General features: G+C 41.6%; 1 protein-coding gene across 27 annotated transcripts in view; it reads right to left on the reverse strand.

The window, feature by feature from the left end:
- Ank2 (ankyrin 2) overlaps positions 1 to 22837 on the reverse strand; it is a 575860-nt gene that overhangs the window by 302694 nt on the left and 250329 nt on the right. For 22 of the 27 annotated variants that reach the window (XM_063282205.1, XM_063282185.1, XM_063282213.1 and 19 more), the window contains one exon: positions 20889 to 20987. The exons of the other annotated variants lie outside the window; for them this stretch is intronic. In XM_063282205.1, the coding sequence (XP_063138275.1) occupies positions 20889 to 20987 (99 nt within the window). Of the gene's footprint in view, positions 1 to 20888; positions 20988 to 22837 lie in introns of those variants that run through there. 27 annotated transcript variants of the gene reach the window in all.

Below are 22837 nucleotides of genomic sequence, written 5' to 3' on the forward strand. Positions count from 1 at the left end.
CAGAGAGAAACACCGCTGACTAGAGGTATGAGGAAGGGGCCTCGTACATTTATGGCATCATGTTCTCAGATCAACTCCTGTCCATGCTCCTTTTCCTCCTGGCCCTCTTCCTGGATAAATTCTTGGCCATTTTTCTTTCTGCTGCTGGAAGTCGATGGACTGATTGTTGTGAACTCTTCTTGGCATACAGAGAAGACAAATTTAGAATGCATATCTCTGATGTTTTATCTTGATTGTCAGTTTGATGGTATGTGTGCATGTTGTGTATGTTTGTGTGTGTGTGTGTGTGTGTGTGTGTGTGTGTGTGTGAGAGAGAGAGAGAGAGAGAGAGAGAGAGAGAGAGAGAGAGAGAGAGAGTACAGTGTGTTTCCATGTGAAAAATTCCAAGGCAAGGGTGGCCATCCGTGAGTATGCAAAGGCCAGAGGAATTTGTGGAGTGGCTTCCTCTCATTCTCTGCCTTACCGTCTTGAGAAGGGGTCTCAGTGAGCTAGAGGGTCATCACTTTGACTAGGCCGGCTGACCCGTGAACTCTCAGGATTTACTCCCTCAGTGCGAGGCACGCACAAGCCTATCTGGCCTCAGTACTGGGGGTTTGAACTCAGGTCCTCACGCTTCTAGAGCAAGCATTCTTACTCACTGATCATCACCCCAGTCCCTTGACAGGAGTTAGAATTAACCTGAGTCAAACTTCTGGACAAGTCTATGAAGGTGTTTCTAGAGCATATTGCTTGACGTAGAAACACTTACCCTGAATGTGAGTGGCGCCATCTATGGTCTGGAATCTTGATCTCTTTCTGCTTCCTGACTAGTGGACAATGTAAGCAGCTGCCTCACATCCCTGCTGCCACAGCTACATCTACCCTCAGCGCAGCATCCTCCCTGCCATCATGAGCCGTGTCCTCAAGCTGTGAGCCCCCAAGAAACCCTTCACTCCTCAGGTTGCTTCTCTGGTAGTTTTTCACAAGAGAAGTCACTAATTTGCTTCTAAGGCATGTCTTTTTCAAGGTGCTAAGACTTATGGTTTGAGGTTTTGTTTTCAATGGGAGAAAGTTAGCAAAAGGAACCACAGTGAATGAAGAGAAACTTCACCTTCTCAAAATTCACACTGACAAAGCCCCTGGTGTCTGCAGTGCTTCTAGCCCCAGAGCTGCCCACCTCCAGGGCTTTTCCTGAATTTCCTGCTGCTCTTACTTCACCCTGTTCTGTACTGTTCCTCTTTTAGAGATGATCTGAACTCTACACACTAGCCTATCTACCTGGAAGCTGATGGACCAGGCAGGAGAGTTTCTGTGATTTTTTGACTCATTGCAGTTTCACCATCAACACCAGTATGAGGTAGTTCCCCTCTCTCTCCCTTGATTAATTCCTCTCACCCGTGTCTGACACTCAACACCCTTTACTTACTCCTTTAGCTATTCAACAGGTACTTGCTGTGGGAAGGGTATCAAATGCTGAGATCTGTACAGTGTTAGGGTCCTGGCATGAATTAAACCATCTTTTCCCTAGAAGAACTCCTGACAACTGAATCAAAAGTCCTGGCATCTCCACATGAAGAACAATGTGAGTGATGGACGTTGGGAAGAGTGATCGTCTCAGATGAGCAGTTTGGGTGTGTGACCTCTAATGACCAAATCCTTGGCCTTCAGTCATCACTATATGTGACTACATATCGACTGTCTCCTTCCCACTGCTGGCCAATGTAGCTATCTCTTATGCCTGAATGTTGGAGATCCTCCGACTTGAAACATTGGAAACATCAGTGCGGTGAGATCTAATGCCTTTGGAGATATATATTAGGGTATATATCTTATATAACTTATGTACACTATCCTGTCTGTGACACTTTTTCATAGTAGCCCAAACTAACACAATGTCCACACACGATACCTTAAAGTTTACACCTTGTGACCCAGGAGGCAGCACAGCCTTGTTAGCTTATGGAGGTTGGAATATTCTGGAATCTTTAGGATGTAGAGACTCAAAGGAGAAAGTGGGTCTCAAACTTTACACCTTGGCCCAGGACTCTCTAATTTCTGATCCTCAGGTGTGAGGAAGTTACAATGTCAGCCTAGGGCCACTTCTGCCATTATGCATTCCCTACCACCATGATGACCTTTGTCTTCTTGAACCTGGACCCATAATAAGTCATTTCCTTCCTTAAGTTACTTCTTAACAGGCATTTGCTCACAGTAACAAGAAAATAGCCAGAAAAGCCACGTGCAGCTCTTTAACGGTCTAGGGAAGAAACGAATTGTGTGTGGAAATTGTGTGTAGCGGTAGCTACTGAATGTGAGCTGAGCTGAAGGGTGTGAATAGCTGTGCCTGAGTCTATAACAGCACCCTGGGAGAGATGACAGTGATGGAGTGGACAGATGCATTCATTAGTCTGTCACCATTAAAGGTGCTATAGTCACCGTCACCATTCGAAAGGAAGTGAGAAGCAAGAGAGAGAGGCAATGCGCCTGGAGAACAAGAGAGGCCTCCAAAGGGACGTCTTTGAAATCCATTTCATTTAAGAAAGGAGAGAACGGGACTCCGAAACGTTTGCTACTCTCTAGATACCAAAACCAATGAGCAGTTGAAAAACTAAGTCAGAGACTCACACTGCTGCCAGAGGAGCCTGATCATGGCCATCTTCATATGGATAAAGGCTGAGTCTATCTTTACTCATGACTATTTGGAAATCAAGGAGCCTTTTATTCTTTCTTAAGTGAGTAGAGGGAATGACCAACTCCTCTTGGATAATGGAAAGAATATAAACCTTTGCTTCTGATACACTTATGAAGTGTGCCCTACGCTGATGGGAGCAGGGTCAGAAACTGGGTCACTGGGTAGATTGATGCTGATGCTGTTGCTTTCCTAGACACACGCTCACTAAAACACAGTGATGGAGTGGACGGTTGCATTCATTACTCTGTCACCATTAAAGGTGCTACACAGTCAGTCTCCATTCAAAAGAGGAGAGAGAGAGAGAGAGAGAGAGAGAGAGAGAGAGAGAGAGAGAGAGAATATCTTATCTGCTGCCTGGAGAACAAGAGAGACCTTCAAGGGGACATCTTTGAAATCCATTTCATTTAAGAAAGGAGAGAACGGGGGCTGGGGATTTAGCTCAGTGGTAGAGCGCTTACCTAGGAAGCACAAGGCCCTGGGTTCGGTCCCCAGCTCCGAAAAAAAGAACCAAAAAAAAAAAAAAAGAAAGAAAAGAAAAGAAAAGAAAGGAGAGAACGGGACTCTGAAACATTTGCTACTCCCAAGATAACAAAACCAGTGAGCCTCAGAGTTTTGATCTTCCTGCCACAATATGTCCACCATACTGGCATGACAGGCGTGAATCACCAAGTCTAGCAATATGGATTTAAAGCGGTATCAGTAACAGTTAGGAGCTTGTTTTCATGTTATTCCACTTAGACAGAAGATTTACCAAACAGGTATTTGACTTCAAATCTGAACCTTTTAGATCTAAAAAGAAAGCCTTTGGGGCCCACGCCATAGAATCTGAGCATGCCAGCTCGCCTGCAAGACCATAATTACTGAAGTCAGTTGAGTCTCCCTTTATGTAAATATTAGCCAGACTGCTTTAGGTCAGATGTAGACGCTCACAGAGGAGCAGAATGTGGGTGAGCTCTCCATGTGCACTTTCCTGGCTAGGTCAGTTTTTTAGGGCGTGCTGTTACCTGCCTACTCCAGTGTCTCTTCAGTCTCTGGTGATATGAATCCTTGAAAATAGATGCTCTAATTGGGTTTCCCTGTAGGTGCAAAGGAGTGGGACTCCAAAGCAGGCTGTGTCCTTGACAGACATTATTCCAGGGTGACTTAACTATCCCTGTAAATATTTGTAATCTTAAGCGGGTTTTGCTATGTGATGGAAATCTTTTTCCTCTAACCTATCAAGAGAGACACAGTGTCCGTTGATGCACACCCACACAGCCGATAGCCTCCACATTTAATTCCTATATAAGCACAAATCATATTTTAATAGATGCATGAGAACACAGCAAGCGTGACATCAAACGAACAAACAAGAAAAACCCAGTGCAGACCGTCAAGCCCAATAACTATTCCCTGTTCAACATGCAGTAAAATGGAATCCACTGGGTAAGGTTACTGATTCAAGGTTGCACATCATTAGTTTTCTCGTGTGACTCCAGTGTCCATGTCCTCTGGTAGGTATCATGGTGTTAAAATGGGCTTTGGAATTCTCTGAATGCAGCACACTGAAGCCCTGAAATTGTTCAGATATGTTCAGGCTAAGAAAAAAAATGTGTAAGTCACTAAGACCCGGGTAGAAATGTTTTAGAAATTTCACTTGACCTTAAGCAAAAGGCCAAGGAAGGATGCTGTGGACATTAGAAACACTGAGTAGAAGGCTAGGAGTGTGGCTCAGCTGGGACAGTACTTCCCAAGCAGGCACAAAGCTCTGGCTTCCATCCTGAGTATGCATGGTGGTTCCTGCCCATAATCCAAGCACTCCAGAGGCTGAGAAAGAAACTATCAGACATTCAAGGTCGTGCTCATCTACACAGTGGGTTCTAGGCTAGCCTGGGCTACAAGAGTTCTTTCTTCAAAAATAAATAAGTGAATAGATGCAAATAAAAATTAAAAAGAAGACAGAAACAGGAAGCTAGTAGGACAATGTTCCCTCCAAAGCTGCAAAATACTGGAAGCTTAGGTAAGAGATTACTGAAGTGGTGATCCAGAGCAGACGATGTCAAAGGGAATTGATGTGGAGGTAAGCTACTATTTTTACATTATTATCCTTTCCATGATAAACATACAGCCTCAGTCTTTAAACAAATAGTTCAAATAAAACAAACATCGGGTAGTAAAGAAAATCAGTTGGCGATGTTTACCCCTCTGAATGAATAACTAACTGTCTTACTTAAGATTCTTTTTTACTGTGAAGAGATGCCATGACCACCACAACTCTTAGAAAGCATTTAATTGAGGCTGGCTTACAGTTCAGAGGTTTAGTTCATTATCATCATGGTAGGAAACATGGTGGCATGTAGGCAGACATGGTGCTAGAGAAGGAGCTGAGAGTCCTACATCTGGATCCACAGGCAGCAGGAAGAGAGAGTGACACTTGAACCTGGTTTGAGTTTCTGAAACCTTAACATCCACACTTCCTCCAATAAGGCCACACCCCCTGATCCTTTCAAATAATGCCACTCCCAGTGAGCCCATGGGGGCCATTTTCATTCAAGCTTACCACACTAATGATGGGCCACTACTCTCATTCCTGTTTAAGATTTGGTCAAAATGAAGTTAGTTTACTATCTAATTTCTACCTCCCATCAGTCAAGACTGACACTAATGCATTTAGCCACTACTGTTACACACTATGTCATAAACTTACTGGCTTAATTAACGCTTTCATTTTGCACACAAGTTAGTGGGTCAGGGATTCAGGCCTGGATCTACTGTCTCGGTCCTTGTGATTCACATGCAGGTTGGGCCTGCCTCTACCGTGGATCTTTATCAACTCCCTGATTCCTCATTACCCTTTCCTTGAATGTCAGATCACTCCTCAGTCCTTCTCCACATGGCCTGTGCTTCTCTCTGTTTAGTGACTCCATGGTAATTGCATGCCTCTGTGACAGCTGGCTTCAAAATACATAAGATTACATTTCTGTTAAGAGAAAAAGGACACCAGAGCTTCTAGGAGAAGTGTCACATCCTAATTCAGTAGGCCAGAGAAAACTCCCAAGATATAAACAATCACTTCCTCTTCTCTTTATTCTCCCTACAATCTACCACCCTTGGGTCTTTAAACTGACCTGATCCTTTTAAGTATGAGTGAAGATTTTTCTTTCCTAATGTTTAAATGTATTTAATATTACCTGGCACAATGCTATGGAGTGTATATAAAGGTCAAAGGACAAGTTAGTACTTACCTAATATATATCTATCTTTTCTTTCCTTTTAGATAAATTTAGGATAACATATTCTCCAGAAAGACACCGAAGAAAATCTGCCCCTTTGGTAATAAGTTTTGTTTTCTTCAAAAATAAGATCAAAATCAAGACTTCTTCTATGTTACGCAAGTATTATACCCCTTGTTAACCCCTAACTCTAATAACTATCTTTTCTACCTTTTTTTTTTTTTTGGTTTTGGGGTGTTTTAGGTTTTGGTTTTTTTCTTGGTTGGTTTTTGGTTTCTTTTTTTCCATCTTTATTAAATTGGGTATTTTTTTTTTCCGGAACTGGGGACCGAACCCAGGGCCTTGTGCTTGCTAGGCAAGCGCTCTACCACTGAGCTAAATCCCCAACCCCAAATTGGGTATTTCTTATTTACATTTCAAATGTTATTCCATTTTCCGATTTCCATGCCAACATCCCCCTAATCTCTCCCTTTCCCATTCTATATAGGTGTTCCCCTCCCCATCCTCTCCCCATTTCCGCCCGCCCCCCAACAATCACGTTCACTGGGGATTCAGTCTTGTCAGGACCAAGGGCTTCCCCTTCCACTGGAGCTCTTACTAGGCTATTCATTGCTACCTATGAGGTTGGAGCCCAGGGTCAGTCCATGTACAGTCTTTGGGTAGTGGCTTAGTCCCTGGAAGCTCTGGTTGGTTAGCATTGTTGTTCATATGGGATCTCAAGTCCCTTCAGCTCTTTCAGTCCTTTCTCTGATTCCTTCAACGTGGGTCCCATTCTCAGTTCAGTGGTTTGCTGCTAGCAATCACCTATGTATTTGCCATATTCTGGCTGTGTCTCTCAGGAAAGATCTACATCCGGTACCTGTCGGCCCGCACTTCTTTGCTTCATCCATCTTATCTAGTTTGGTGGCTGTACATGTATGGACCACATGTGGGGCAGGCTCAGAATGGGTGTTCCTTCAGCCTCTGTTCTAAACTTTGCCTCAATATCCCCTCCAAAGAGTATTCTGGTTCCACTTTTAAAGAAGGAGTGAAGCATCTGGATTTTGGTCCTCCCTTTTGAGTTTCATGTGGTCTGTGGATCTAGGGTAATTCGAGCATTTGGGTTAATATCCACTTATTAATGACTGCATGCCATGTGTGTTTTTCTGTGATTGGGTTACCTCACTCAGGATGATATTTTCCAGTTCCATCCATTTGCCTACGAATTTCATGAAGTCATTGTTTTTGATAGCTGAGTAATATTCCATTGTGTAGATGTACCACATTTTCTGTATCCATTCCTCTGTTGAAGGGCATCTGGGTTCTTTCCAGCTTCTGGTTATTATAAATAAAAATGCTATGAACATAGTGGAGCATGTATCTTTGTTATATGTTGGAGAATCTTTTGGGTATATGCCCAAGAGAGGTATAGCTGGGTCCTCAGTGCAATGCCCAATTTTCTGAGGAACCTCCAGACTGATTTCCATAATGGTTGCACCAGTCTGCAGTCCCACCAACAATATAGGAGTGTTCCTCTTTCTCCACATCCTAGCCAGCATCTGCTGTCACCGAAGTTTTTGATCTTAGCCATTCTGACTGGTGTGAAGTGAAATCTCAGGGTTGTTTTGATTTGCACTTCCCTGATGACTAAAGATGTCAAACATTTCTTTAGGTGCTTCTCAGCCATTCAGCACTCTTCAGCTGTGAATTCTTTGTTTAGCTCTGAACTCCATTTTTTAATAGGGTTATTTGTCTCCCTGCAGTCTAACTTCGTGTGTTCTTTGTATATTTTGGATATAAGGCCTCTATCTGTTGTAGGGTTGGTAAAGATCTTTTCCCAATCTGTTGGTTGCCATTTTGTCCTAATAACAGTGTCCTTTGCCTTACAGAAGCTTTGTAGTTTTATGAGATCCCATTTGTCAATTCTTGATCTTAGAGCACAAGCCGTTGGTGTTTTGTTCAGGAAATTTTCTCCAGTGCCCATGTGTTTGAGATTATTACCCACTTTTTCTTCTATTAGTTGGAGTGTATCTGGTTTGATGCGGAGGTCCTTGATCCACTTGGACTTAAGCTTTGTATAGTGTGATAAGAATGGATTGATCTGCATTCTTCTACATGCTGACCTCCAGTTGAACCAGCACCATTTGCTGAAAATGCTGTCTTTTTTCCATTGAATGGTTTTGGCTCCTTTGTCAAAAATCAAGTGACCATAGGTATGTAGGTTCATTCCTGGGTCTTCATTTCTATTCCACAGGTCTATCCGCCTGTCTCTGTAGCAATACATGCAGTTTTTATCACTATTGCTCTGTAATACTGCTTGAGGTCAGGGATGGTGATTCTCCCAGAAGTCCTTTTATTGTTGAGGATAGTTTTAGCTATCCTGGGTTTTTTGTTATTCCAGATGAATTTGCAAATTGTTCTGTCTAACTCTATGAAGAATTGGATTGGAATTTTAATGGGGATTGCACTGAATCTGTAGATCGCTTTTGGTAAAATAACCATTTTTACAATATTAATCCTGGCAATCCATGAGCATGGGAGATCTTTCCCTCTTCTGAGATCTTCTTCAATTTCTTTCTTCAGGGGCTTGAAGTTCTTATTACACAGATCTTTCACTTGCTTGGTTAAAGTCACACCGAGGTATTTTATATTATTTGGGACTACACTGAAGGGTGTTGCTTCCCTAATTTCTTTCTCTGCTTGTTTCTCTTTTGTGTAGAGGAAGGCTACTGATTTAGTTGAGTTAATTTTATACCCAGCCACTTTGCTGAAGGTGTTTATCAGGTTTAGTAGTTCTCTGGTGGAACTTTTGGGATCACTTAAATATATTATCATATCATCTGCAAATAGTGATATTTTGACTTCTTCCTTTGCAATCTGTATCCCTTTGATCTCTTCTTGTCTGATTGCTCTGGCTAGGACTTTGAGAACTGTATTGAATAAGTAGGGAGAGAGTGGGCAGACTTGTCTAGTCCTTGATTTTAGTGAGATTACTTCAAGTTTCTCTCCATTTAGTTTAATGTTAGCTACTGGTTTGCTATATATGACTTTTACTATGTTTAGGTATGGGCCTTGAATTCCTGTTCTTTCCAGGACTTTTATCACTAAGGGGTGTTGAATTCTATCAAATGTTTTCTCAACATCTAATGAAATGATCATGTGGTTTTTAATCTTTCAGTTTGTTTATATAGTGGATTACATTGATGGTTATCCTTATATTAAACCATCCCTGCATACCTGGGATGAAGCCTACTTGATCATGATGGATGATTGTTTTGATGTGTTCTTGGATTCGGTTTGCAAGAATTTTATTGAGTATTTTTGCGTCGATATTCATAAGGGAAATTGGTCTGAAGTTCTCTTTCTTTGTTGGATCTTTGTGTGGCTTAGGTATAAGAGTAATTGTGGCTTCATAGAAGGAATTCGATAGTGCTCCGTCTGTTTCAATTTTGTGGAATAGTTTGCATAGTATTGGTATTAGGTCTTCTATTAAGGTCTGATAGAATTCTGCACTGAACCCATCTGGACCTGGGCTCTTTTTGGTTGAGAGACTTTTAATGACTGCTTCTATTTCTTTAGGAGTTATGGGGTTGTTAAAATGGTTTATCTGTTCCTGATTTAACTTCAGTACCTAGTATCTGTCTAGGAAATTGTCCATTTCCTCCAGATTTTCAAGTTTTGTTGAATATAGGCTTTTGTATTGGGATCTGATGATTTTTTGAATCTCCTCTGATTCTGTTGTTATGTCTCCCTTTTCATTTCTGATTTTGTTAATTTGGACACACTCTCTGTGTCCTCTAGTAAGTCTGGCTAAGGGTTTATCTATCTTGTTGATTTTCTCAAAGAGCCAACTTTTGGTTCTGTTGATTCTTTGTATAGTCCTTTTTGTTTCTACTTGGTTGATTTCAGCTCTGAGTTTGATTATTTCCTGCCTTCTACTCCTCCTGGGTGTATTTGCTTCTTTTTGTTCTAGAGCTTTTAGGTGTGCTGTCAAGCTGCTGATATATGCTGTCTCCTGTTTCTTTCTGTAGGCACTCAGAGCTATGAGTTTTCCTCTTAGCACAGCTTTCATTGTGTCCCATAAGTTTGGATATGTTGTACCTTCGTTTTCAATAAATTCTAAGAAGTCTTTAATTTCTTTCTTTATTTCATCCTTGGCCCGGTTATCACTGAGTAGAGCATTGTTCAACTTCCATGTATATGTGGGCGTTCTTTCCTTATTGTTATTGAAGACCAGCTTTAGCCCGTAATGGTCTGATAGGATGCATGGGATTATTTCTATCTTTCTGTACCTGTTGAGGCCTGTTTTGTGCCCCATTATATGGTCAATTTTGGAGAAAGTACCATGAGGTGGTGAGAAGAAGGTATATCCTTTTGTTTTAGGATTGAATGTTCTATAAATATCTGTTAAGTCTATTTGGTTCATGACTTCTGTTAGTCTGTCTATGTGTCTGTTTAATTTCTGTTTCCATGATCTCTCCATTGTTGAGAGTGGGGTATTGAAATCTCCTACTCTTATTGTGTGAGGTGCAATGTGTGCTTTGAGCTTTAGTCAGGTTTCTTTTATGTATTTAGGTGCACTTGTATTTGGAGCATAGATATTTGGGATTGAGAGTTCATCTTGGTGGATTTTTCCCTTGATGAATATGAAGTGTCCTTCATTATCTTTTTTGATGACTTTTGGTTGAAAATCGATTTTATTAGATATTGGAATGGCTACTCCAGCTTGCTTCTTCTGACCATTTGCTTGGAAAGTTGTTTTCCAGCCTTTTATTCTGAGGTAGTGTCTATTTTTGTCTCTGAGGTGTGTTTTGTGTAGGCAACAAAATGCTGGGTCCTCATTATGTATTCAGTTTGTTAATCTGTGTCTTTTTATTGGGGAATTGAGTCCATTGATGTTGAGAGATATTAAGGAATAGTGATTATTGCTTCCTGTTTTCTTCGTATTTGGAGGTGAGATTATGTTTGTGTGCTTGTCTTCTCTTTGTTTTGTTGCCAAGATGATTAGTTTCTTGCTTTTTCTAGGGTGTAGCTTGCCTCCTTGTGTTGGGCTTTACCATTTATTATCCTTTGTAGGGCTGGATTTGTAGAAAGATATTGTGTAAATTTGGTTTTGTGATGGAATATCTTGGTTTCTCCATCTATGTTAATTGAGAGTTTCGATGGATACAGTAACCTGGGCTGGCATTTGTGTTCTCTTAGGGTCTGTATGACATCTGTCCAGGATCTTCTGACTTTCATAGTCTCTGGTGAGAAGTCTGGTGTAATTCTGATAGGTCTGCCTTTATATGTTACTTGACCTTTTCCCCCTTACTGCTTTTAATATTCTTTTTTTGTTTTGTGCATTTGGTGTTTTGACTATTATGTGACGGGAGGAGTTTCTTTTCTGGTCCAATCTATTTGGAGTTTTGTAGGCTTCTTGTATGTTTATGGGCATCTCTTTCTTTAGGTTAGGGAAGTTTTCTTCTATGATTGTGTTGAAGATATTTACTGGTCCTTTGAGTTGGGAGTCTTCACTCTCTTCTATACCTATTGTCCTTATGTTTGCTCTTCTCATTGTGTCCTGGATTTCTTGTATGTTTTGAGCCAGTAGCTTTTTCCATTTTCCATTATCTTTGACAGGTGTCAATCATTTCTATGGAATCTTCTGCTCCTGAGATTCTCTCTTCTATCTCTTGTATTCTGTTTTTGATGCTTGTATCTATGGCTCCTTGTCTCTTCCTTTGGCTTTCTATATCCAGGGTTGTCTTCCTTTGTGCTTTCTTTATTGTTTCTATTTCCATTTTCAATTCCTTCACCTGTTTGATTGTGTTTTCCTGTAATTCTTTCAGGGATTTTTGTGTTTCCTCTCTAAGGGCTTCTACTTGTTTACTTGTGTTTTCCTGCATTTCTCTAAAGGAGTTCTTTATGTCTTTCTTAAAGTCCTCCATCATCATGATCAAATGTGATTTTAAATCTAGATCCTGCTTTTCTGGTGTGTTTGCATATTCAGTGTTTGCTTTGGTGGGAGAATTGGGCTCCGATGATGCCATGTAGTCTTGGTTTCTGTTGCTTGGGTTCCTGTGCTTGCCTCTTGCCATCAGTTTGTCTCTGTTGTTCCTTTGTTCTGCTATTTCTGGCAGTGGCTTGACCATCCTATAGGCCTGTCTGTTAGGAATGTTGTAGACCTGTTTTCCTGTTTTCTTTCAGCAGTGTTCTGCTTTCAGGCATGTAGTCATTCCTGTCTACTGGTATTCAGTTGTTCCTGTGGGTGTGTGTCCTGAGTCCACCAGGCAGGTCGCTTGGAGCAGAAAAGTTGGTCTTACCTCTGATCTCAGGCCTGAAGTCGCTTCTCAGGCCTGGGTTTCAGCTCTCCGTGAGGTGAGCAACCATAAGGGCCTGCCCCTACTTCTGGGTCCTTGTGTACAGGGGGCCCTGATCGCGCTAGGTGTTTTCCTCTAGAGTCAGAAATGTGGGCAGAGAGTAGTCTCCTCTGGTTTCCCAGGTGTGTATGGCTGTCCCTCTGAAGGTCTAGCTCTCCCTCCCACGGGATTTGGGTGCGGGGAGCTGTTTGACCGGGTCCCTTCAGATCCGGGCCCAGTCTGGACCACAGGGCTCCTGCAGCTTGAATGCCCCTATCTTCCTGTTCCCAGAGGTCCTAAACAGTTTCCTCTTGGGCCAGGGTTGTGGGCAAAAATGGGCAGAATTGGTGGTCTCTCCTGCCCTGCAGTCTCAGTAGTGCCCACACATCTGAGCCTGGTTTTTGGTTTCTTTTTTCCCCTTCCACTAACTTATAGCCTCTACAATGATAGAAAAAAAAAGTCTGTTTTTTAAAAATTAATATCAACCTAACTTAGAATTTAGGTTGAGTTTTGAAAGCTTGGAACATTTAGTCTGTGAGATATTTCATATTAGTTCTTGGATAACCCACAGAAAACCTTTGCACCTCTCCGCATGACTCTCAGAGATGTTGTTAACATTTTAAATATTTATGTAAGAAAGTGAACTTCATAATCCAGGAGAGATGCCCAAACAACTTCTCTAATATACCATCTTAAGTCAGAACTGGGCTAAAAGAAAAAAGAAAACGGATGTCAGTGGGCAAAATGAATCAAGTAACATTCTCATTTTCCAACATGTGCTTAGAAACAGGTTGATGTACCTTCAGCAAATACCTCTGTGCAATGCTGAGAACCAGGCTCTGTTCTCCACTCTGGAGATACAAAGATAATGAAAATTCAATACTTGCCTTCAAGGACTTATAGGAAGAGATAACCTCTTCTCATTGAAAATTTCCATTCCTATTTCACTTTAACCTAGGACAGTTAAAGCGGCCTCTAGAGAGGGTCATTTCTATTGGCCAAGCTTTCCTCATTGATATTTTTCTTAATGACAACTCTGGCCAAATGGCAAGCGATGTGTGTTTCCTGACCAGTTGAGTAGATTGCAGACAAATCAAACTTACTTGGCTACTATTTGTTTAATTGGTAAAGTCCAACTGGCTACTACCTCTGAGAGATGCAAACAGCAGGTTCTTCTTCTTGGCTAGACCAAGGGACATTTAAGATACAAGAACCTTTGCCTAGATTTCCCTGTCTCTTCCTGTAATTTTCATCCTCAAATTCAACCCACTTTCAGGGTCTTCCTATTCTGGCACACAAGCTGAGTCTTCTGTTTGAGTTAGAGCACTCCCCCCTCTCATTAAAAAAATATTCACAGCAAATTATTCATTCCATTCTGTTAGCTAATGAAGCTTGACTAGTCACATGAAAATGAAATGAATGGGACATAAAGATAAGTGGACAGTACCAGATCCACTCACTTTAACCATAGCCCTGGCAGACACTGCAGACACTCATCCAGCAAGCCAGGGAACCCTGACAAGGACTGTGTCATTTGGAACCCAGAGTATCCCTGGAGCAGTGGCAAGGAAAGAGAGAAGAGAAAATCAGGCCAATGACAGCAGGAGGCTGTCGATAGCAAGCTAGTATCAAAGGAGTAGTGAGAGACTCTTTAACTCTCTGAGAAACCACCCCCCAACAACAAAACCTACATCGATTGGATTTTTAACAGTCCCTGTTGCATCGTTTGGCGGAATTATTGATAATGTTCAGTAAGGGTCCTAATGAGGATGACTTCTATCTTACCAGATGTGAAACTGGACACAGAAACTTCTGTCTTAGGCTGTCGGCCATTATTATGAAAGAAAGCTCCCTTCTTCAGAATAATGAGGAGGCACGTGATGATAGCACTGTTAGCATCCGATGGTAAATGAGAAGCTTCATTGTAAGTCCTAGATGTCTCTTATCTCATACCTTGGAGAGCTCTTTTTCCTTGCTATGCCACTAGAGACCCCAAGCTCAGGGTTTGCTCCACAGGATGCATTACTAAGCACACAACAACGCCTTTCCTAGATGCATCACTAACTGAGATAGTGACCATGGCCAAATCAGTGTCTTCTTTCTAAGAAAATTGTTTAAACTCTACCTGTGCTTTCTAGGGTTCTGGCCCAAACATATGCTCAGCCTAGCAGAGCACACATTTCCTCACATAATTCAAGACTAGATGAATCCTGTCTTACTAGGGGCTTCAGGGCGTTCCTTGAGCCCCTGTTTATCACTAACACATTAGTGATCTGTTTTTCTAAAGACTTGTCTTATAGTTCGTGTATGTGGGGGAGACATGTGGAGCTCCCCATAGAGACCAAGGGTGTCAGATCCCCTAGAGCTGGAATTAAAGAGGGTTATGAACCGTCAGATATGGATGCTGAAAACTGGTCTCAGATCCTCTCCACCAGCAGTCTGAGCTCCTGTCCACCGAGACATAATGATCCTGGGAATGAGACAATGCTTTCCATGTGACTAGAAATTGTTTTGTGAGGTATCAAATGTCAACGGGAAGGCTCTTCAAAACCTCAGTACCTCCAAACTTCAATTCCTCTGACAGAACTGTGAGAATGTTTCGAATGAAAGATGTTAACAGATAGTTTCAGACGATAACTGTTTGTTTGTATGGATTTGAGACTGTAACAGCTGAAGAAAACACCCTGTGAGATGCTTGGGTAATATAAACAAATAAGAACCATTTAACTGGAAAAGAGTACCTTCCTTCTCCTTCAAAGAATTTTAAATCTTCCACTGGTAACACTGACCCAAAAGGAGCCACTTCGGAGCAATATTTGCTAGACATATTACAGCCTGCCTGAGAAATCTGGGGCCTAGACAAATACCGTACAGACTATTTTGAGAGCCCAATACCATTAATGGAGAATTTAAGAGTCTACACTGTGGGCATGGAGTTCCTTCAGACTAACACTTAAAGGAGCAAATGTGAGAATGAAGACTACGGAAAAGGACTCAAGAGACAAAGAGAATTGATATTTCATTACTCTAGAATCCATTTTAAACCCTCTGGGAAACCAGAATTCAATTTCCCAATGAGGAGACAAACTGGTACTATATTGGGTCGTACACTTGACATTCACAGACGTCTTTATCTAGGTCATTGACCTCAACTCTCACCATAGCCCTCTATAGAAAGTCATCTGTGGCATCTTGCTCACAAACAACTAGCCAAGGCCTCAGTGAGCAAGCAACAGAATGGTCTGCAACCACATGTCCCACTCCCACACTCGTTTCGAATTTCCTGTGTTCAACGCATACCCTTGACTTTTAGTACACTTTGTCCCCGTGCCTAGACCAAACCTATCTGGCAAGATATTTTCTATATGTAGGAACGATTTAAAACACCTAAAAAAAAGTACTTCAGGTTTTTCTCCCTCTAAAAAATAAACATGATTCACATTGTACATCTGGCAGTGTGTGTAGCTGAAGTTCGCTAAGCAGAGCTATTCAATGGAGTCCTGCTAATGCTTTCCCCTGCAGCGCCCAGCGTTAGCATTCCTGCAGCGGATTTGGGGTTGCTTTGGCTTCAGGAGGTCTCAGTTGTAAGGTACGTTACTGAGTTCGTAGAGGTGTTAAGCTACAACTTGGCCATTCCATGTCATTGTCACTGCCTCAAAACACACTTGACTTAGCTTGAATAAATACAAATATACTGTCTTAGAGAAGAAAGAAAGAAGCACAAAAAGACACGCTGTTTGCAGAGCCCTGCATTCGATGGTAGGACCCACCAAGCCCTGCATTTGATGTTACAACACACTGCTTGTTCATCCTGTGTCTCACATTTGCTGAGTGAGAGCAGAGGGCTGCTCCAGTGGGATTTCCTGCTCTTCTGTAATGAGAGGCTTCCCCTAGCTGCCTCCTGCTCAAAGCTGCAGTTACATCTGTCCCATACTGATAACAAAAGAACAAAAGAGCAAACCCCCATCTCCTTAAGGTTACATCAGGCATAACAGTCAGAATACGTAACTGGAATACAAATAAAATGGAAATACTACAGGAGAATGGAAGGTGAAAGAATATCTTTATTTTTTAATTACATTTTGGTGACCAAGTAAACCTCATTAGATGTGGCTGCAGTCCCTTAGGATGAACTTTAAAGTCACATTGTCACGGCTAACCAATAAGCAAGCGATCAGCCCGTCTGCCCATTATCCTGCAACAGTCCCCAAGGCATCTCTTACCCTGACTAAACCCCAGGCAAGATGAATGATGAATATCACGGAAAGCGAGGAACTAACTACAAAGAAACTTTGGGCCTATTAATGAAGCAATAATAAAATTAATTTTTCTACTACATCTCTTGTACATGTCTCATAAATAATAACGTTGTATAGCTCTTCTTTGCAATTATTCCAAATGAAATTTCGAAGCCTTTTTGGCTAAATTTTGAATTATAGTCACAAAGATGGCAGACAACATGAGCCATCAACTAATTATTTTTCAAGCAAATGGATCTCCTGAGTCATAAGGAGAAAATAAGAGTGTCTCTGTCAAGTTTTCCACTATTGTCTTTGGCTTTCCTAATATTTATCGCCCTTACAGTCCACTAAAAATGTCTGTTCTCACAGACCCACTTCCCTCCTGTCTCTATACAGAAAAGACTAAGATCCATCTCATTACAAAATCTCTTTCTGTGCTTAGAAACATTTATACTTGCCACCTTTCAACTTAGGTTTTTCTGCTTGATCCACCCTAAATTTTCAAACCTGAATGCTTTCTTCTTTTTTTAGAATGTGTATGCATGGGTTCGCAGATGTGTGTGTGTGTGTGTGTGTGTGTGTGTGTGTGTGTGTGTGTGTTTGTGTGTATCTGTCTCTGTGTGTGTGTTTGTGTGTATCTGTCTGTTTGTATGTGTTTGTGTGTGTGTTTGTGTGTATCTGTGTGTGTATGTGTTTGTGTGTGTTTGTTTGTGTATCTCTGTGTGTGTGTGTGTGTGTGTGTGTGTGTGTGTGTGTACTCTCTTGTGTGAGCACACATACACAGGCACATGAAAGCCATAGATTGAGGTTGGCTATTCCCCATACGCCTTCCACTTTATTCACTGAAGCAGGCCTCTTGTTGAGCCGGTAGATTATAGGTAGTCAAGCTCACCATGCCTTCAAGTGAACGATAGGTATCCAAACACCGTTCCTCATGTTTACATACCAAGTCCTTCATCCAGTGAGCATCACCCCAGCCCCTAATCTCTTCTTTATTGTCATTTGGATTACCATCGAAGGCTCTCCAGTTTTTCTTTATGGTTCTTAACATTCACAGACCATTGAGACCCACACGTAAACAATAGAAGCCACACTCAGTCTGGTACAGGCACTTTTCAAACAGTGGCAGTGAATTGTTGATTCATATATTGCTTGTAATAGACTTTTTCTTGTGCTTTCCCTGTTTATTGTACCAAGTCTAATCCTGCATTTGCTCCCTTTATGGACCTACCAGGCCCAATTTGTGTTCTTGGAGTCTTGCCTAATTGGAACATCAAGTAAAAATCTGACAGACATGTGCTAGATAGGTTTTTACCAGAATGCTATTAAACTGGGTGGACCCAAAGCAGGTGCTGTGTTCGGTGTCCCACAAGGAGGGACTAGACCTACTTCATCCATTCATTTCATGCTTCAACAAACTCTTCTCTAAGCAGTTCAGTCAAGCCGGAAGCGACAAATTCACTGGGAAATAGCAAGTAAACAAAATAGAAGACTGGATGGCTAAGCATCCCTTTCTTCATGCGATTCTTGTTACTGTTGTATAAAAGATGTGCTCCCTTTCAGCTTTATTTTAATCTGAGATACATAGTCTATGTTCAATATTACCTATTGTCTTTTGATGATATTTATAAATCATGTAGTACTGTACACTTCTTGGTTTGTATTTTATTTTAGATAATAAATATTAAGTGTTAACTTCTCGCATGAAAAGCTCTGCCCTGATAGCAGGCATTCCAGAAAGTAAGTCAGAGTATACATTTCAACTCCAAATAGACGAGTGAGAAGAACATGTAAACGTGTGCGTGTCAAGTAGGAAGGCTCAAATGTGCTACTGTTTCTCACTTGTAATTTGAGGACAAGTGAACAGATATATCTATACTTCTTAGCCTACCAGGATATTTTAGACAATGCTTTTTGTCTGTCTGTCTGTCTTTGTTGTCCAGTTAAACAGGTCATTCTTCATTGCTGACATTCAGAGAAAATAATATAGGAGAAGGGCGTGGCCAGGCTTTGTCTGTGACTAAGAAAGCTACTCCAACCAATCAGAGGTCAGTGAGCTTCAGACCAGCTGAACACTGTGGTCTTTTAAGCACCACAGGTCCGCTAAAAAACTGAACCAGACCGGTGTGCTCATTTGAATATGTGTTTTGGTTCAGTTCTGTCTGTTTTGCTGTATTTGAGACAAGGTCTCTCTAGGTAGCCCAGTTGGCCTAGAATTCACTTTGTAGCTCAGGCTGACCTTGAACTCAATATCCTCCTGCTTCTTCCTATTTCATTGTTTAAATATACTTAAATATATAATAAATATAATATCTATAATTAATATAATATAATTGATATAATAATATGTATACACCTTCCTATATTATTGTGTCAACTTCTTGTTCCTTAGTAGTAAGTATCATGCTAAAATCCCTCTCCATTTTATAGCTCCCAATGTCTATCACCACACTCAGTACCTTATACAAAATAGGTGTTTGATACATATGTCTGCTGGATGAATACAGGTTAACAAATGTTCTGCCTGCTCGCTGAACTTGTTAGGCCCTGACTGGTTTCTGGGATGTCCCCTTGCCTTCCCTTCTGTCCTTCCTCCTCATCGTTCAGCTGCTTTCCAGGCCTCCTTCAAGTCTTAACCTTCAAGACATGTCCTTTAAGAAACCTCTGTCCTGTTAAGATAGTCATTTACCTACTAGCAGAGTATTTTGCATTCCTCTAGTATGACCCTTATCTCATTCTATTGCAATTGCTAGGTTGCCTTGTACCCTGCTGGGTCTAAGCAAACTGCCAGCCATTAACAGGAAGTAAGAATATCTATAGAAAGAGCTAAATAAAAATGTGTTAATGGATGGCCATCAGTCACTGCATTGGTAGTATAGAAGAACGACAGACATAAGCAAACGGACACAAGTCAGGGAACATACATCATACAGCTTCATAGTTTCATGTTTAACTTCAACCAAATTTGGATACCACAAATGATACGATTGTTACATGGCAAACAAAGATATCAACTATTTCATCCACTTCCAAGTGGGTCCTGTAATCTATTTAATTCCCCTATGAGATATTTCTGTGTCCTTTTTAAGGAGATTTCAACAAAAAGACTTCTATTCAGTCTCTATACATGTTTCACCAGGTACTCAATGTCATTTTCCAGAGACTTAGTGGAATTTTTAAGTTTTTTTAAAGTAGAAATGTTTCATGCCATTCGACAGAGAGGAAAGAAAACAGCTGTCAGACCCAGGGAAGAGGGGCTCGTCTTTAGTTCTAGGAAACCTGATATCATTCTGGAGGTCCAGAGGCAGGAGCCTGCTGTTTTGCACTGGTAATGGTAGCCCCAAGAAGCGGACAGGCACCAGCGAGTTAAGCAGAAGGGCATGCAAGCTGATAGAGATCAAGTTCTGCAAAATCAGCGAAAGCCACAGCCTCTGCTGAGGGCACAGACTGAACCCACGGTATTATTCAAGGATAGGCCACCTTTAAGGAAGTTCCATGGCCCTGGAGAGAGTTACAGACAGGAGTGACTTTCAGATGCAGGCATCATATTTTCCTGTAACTGCTGAGGTAATGATAGCACTGAACTCCAAGCACCCAGAGATAAAACTCCATAGCTTTACTAATTACCCCACAGAGACGCTCCCAAGAAGGGCTGTGCTCCAGCTATTCCAACCACAAAAGGGTTCACATACATCGCCAGAGAGTCCAGTCAAAAGGCAAGAATCACTTACTTTCCAAGGAAGCAGTGACCACGAGGATGTCACATCACCACCCCACTTCAAACAGGTACAAATGCTCCCCATATCAGCACACCATTCCTTTCCCTCCCTAAAACAGATGGCTCCTCCCATCTCACCCTGGCTGCCTTTGCTTCCTGTGCAGGGCCTTGGGAAAGTAGCGTAGCTCTGAGATGTTCACTTTCTCACCTCTAACTCATCTTCTCCAATCTGGCTGTATCCCAACCATGGCAAAGAGCCACCCTGTCCAAGGTTTCCAATAACCAGCACTCAGCTAAATCAGACCATGTCTTCCCTGAACTAGCAGTTGTACCTCTTCCCTTCAGAAAGCCATTCAGCACAGCCCGGATTGGGAATAGTTCCTCCTCCCTGGTTCTTCATCAGCCTATATTTCCAGACAGAAGCCTGCCCTTCATGGCTGTTTCCTGTCGCATGCAGTTAAGTTGTTACTGGCCTGACTTACTCTTTCCACAGCTTAATACTTTAGCCTCCCTTATAAATGACCATCCTCATAGTCTCTCTACCCACTGAAACTATTGTAACTGAAAATTTCCTGCAGTAGGGCAGTCCAATCAAAGTGCTGATGTGGTTAAAAATGTCCATCCGTTGATAATCTACAATAACAAGGGAGGGAAGTTAACGCATGGCTCCTGCTGTCTGACAACTTCAAAGCATAGCTCCCCAATGCGAGAGGGTCTTTAACTGACCTGGTCACCAGGATGCACGTCGTAGGGGTCCTTGAGTTGGCTGCAGCTTGACTGTGTGGCTTCATTGCATGTAGTCTGATTCTCACACTTGTTTTGGTTCTGTTAGAATTTACATTAAAAATGAGATTTTATTTCAGGTGTTTTACTGCTTCTAAAGATTTAGTCTAGGCAATAGGAGCCACAGAGCTATAGAGGCCCCTTTAGATGGGGCAGTTGCTTCCATATCAGGTCCCTGAAGTCAGTGGCCATTCATCCTGGCATTCAAGCTCTTGGGTTTTGGTTTTTTGTTTTATTTGTGTTTTTTTTTATGACAGAGTTAACAAGTAGAGGAACTCTATCACATGTGAAGTCCAAAATAACAAAGAAGACAGTGATTCTTCTAAATCCAAAGGGAGCTTCACTTATTTAACTGAACCAAATATATCTGTTTTCAAGTTTACATTTTAGGAAATTAGCACATGTAAAGGTAAACTCCTGTATATTACTCATCATGTCTCTTCCTCAAAGCCACCTAGCTCTCAGGAAGGGCCCCTGTGACCCCACAGCAGTTGTAACATCCATCCCTCTACAACTCCACATATTTCAAAAGCTGCTCTCTTTCTTTCCTTCCTTTTCTTTTTTTGGAAGCTCATATCTTGGGCTTGGGGGAGTCTTTCTATATACTCCAGATTGGCCTAGAATTCATTATGTAGCCAGGCTGGTCTCCAACTCCCAATTCCCCTGCCTCTCTCTCCCAGCTACTGCAATTACAGATAAGCCACCCTGTCTGGCTAAATGCTGCTCTTGTACCTAACGGTGCCTGATGTAAGAGTAGTAGCCCTTCCCTCCAGCCCTTGGATCTCCATGACAATTTATAATTATAAGTTCCATGGAGAAAGCCAAAGGTATTCACAACTATTCACAAGAAGCCAAGAAACATAATATGCAGAGCCAACCACTGCAGCAGAGTATGTAGCTGCATTCGCTTTGAAAGACTAACGACGTGATGGAAGGGGAAGCCTTAGAAAGCATCGCAGAGATTAATTTCCAGCAAGGTTTTGAATAGAAGAATGTTATGTGCATAAAGCACAAAGAGTAAAACACAGTTAAGAAAAGGGTGCTTAGCCAGTGTAGGAGTGAAACAGTAGTTAAGGGTGCTCGAGAAGATGAAGTGGTGTCTTATCACTGTGGTGCCCTCAGTCTGGAGGCGAATCAGGTGAATCAGAAGTTCAAGGTCATCCTCCACTACCCAGCAAGTGTTAGGCTAACCTGGGCTACACGTGTGTCTCTGTACAAAGTCAAGGAACAAACAAAAGAGAAAAAAACAAATGTGTGACCAGGGAGATCCCTAATATTCACATATGCAGACCTTCCTCCCAGGAGGAATCTTACAGCTATGACAAGAGGGGAGGGGTGGGACAGTTGGCAGAGTCGGCCACTTCGTTAGCTTGCTGGGAAAAAAAGAAATGAAAGGGGAGAGAAACGTGATTAAAGTAACAGTCAAACACTCGTTCCCTTTGTGATTAAGATAAATCAAGGCAAGCAGCACAGGAAAGATTAATACAACTACTTTGCATAAGGATTATCAATTTAAGAATTAGGGTGGAAAGATTAAAGAATTTGGGGTTTTATATGATGATAGTATTTTTAAAAATCTGTTGTATGCTCCAGAAATTATATCTAAATCAAATGTAATGTATTTCAAATTCTCCAACAGACAATTTAATGTTAACATAGTTTTTTTTAGTTCAAAACATTTTTTAAAACCCAGACTTTTGAAAAAGATAAATCTGTGACACTGTAAAGAAAGCACCACCCCACCCCACCCCCAGACAGTTTCCGGCACTGTCGCCATGCCTGAGATTGTGTGGCTAACGAACACTTAGAACAAATAACAAATTATGCTGTCTTCTTAGCCACTGGATGCTGGCAATGCTGAGTGGCAAAGCTGCATGTAAATCTGATAACGT

The sequence above is a fragment of the Rattus norvegicus genome, chromosome 2 (assembly GCF_036323735.1).
Source record: "Rattus norvegicus strain BN/NHsdMcwi chromosome 2, GRCr8, whole genome shotgun sequence".
NCBI lineage: Eukaryota > Metazoa > Chordata > Mammalia > Rodentia > Muridae > Rattus > Rattus norvegicus.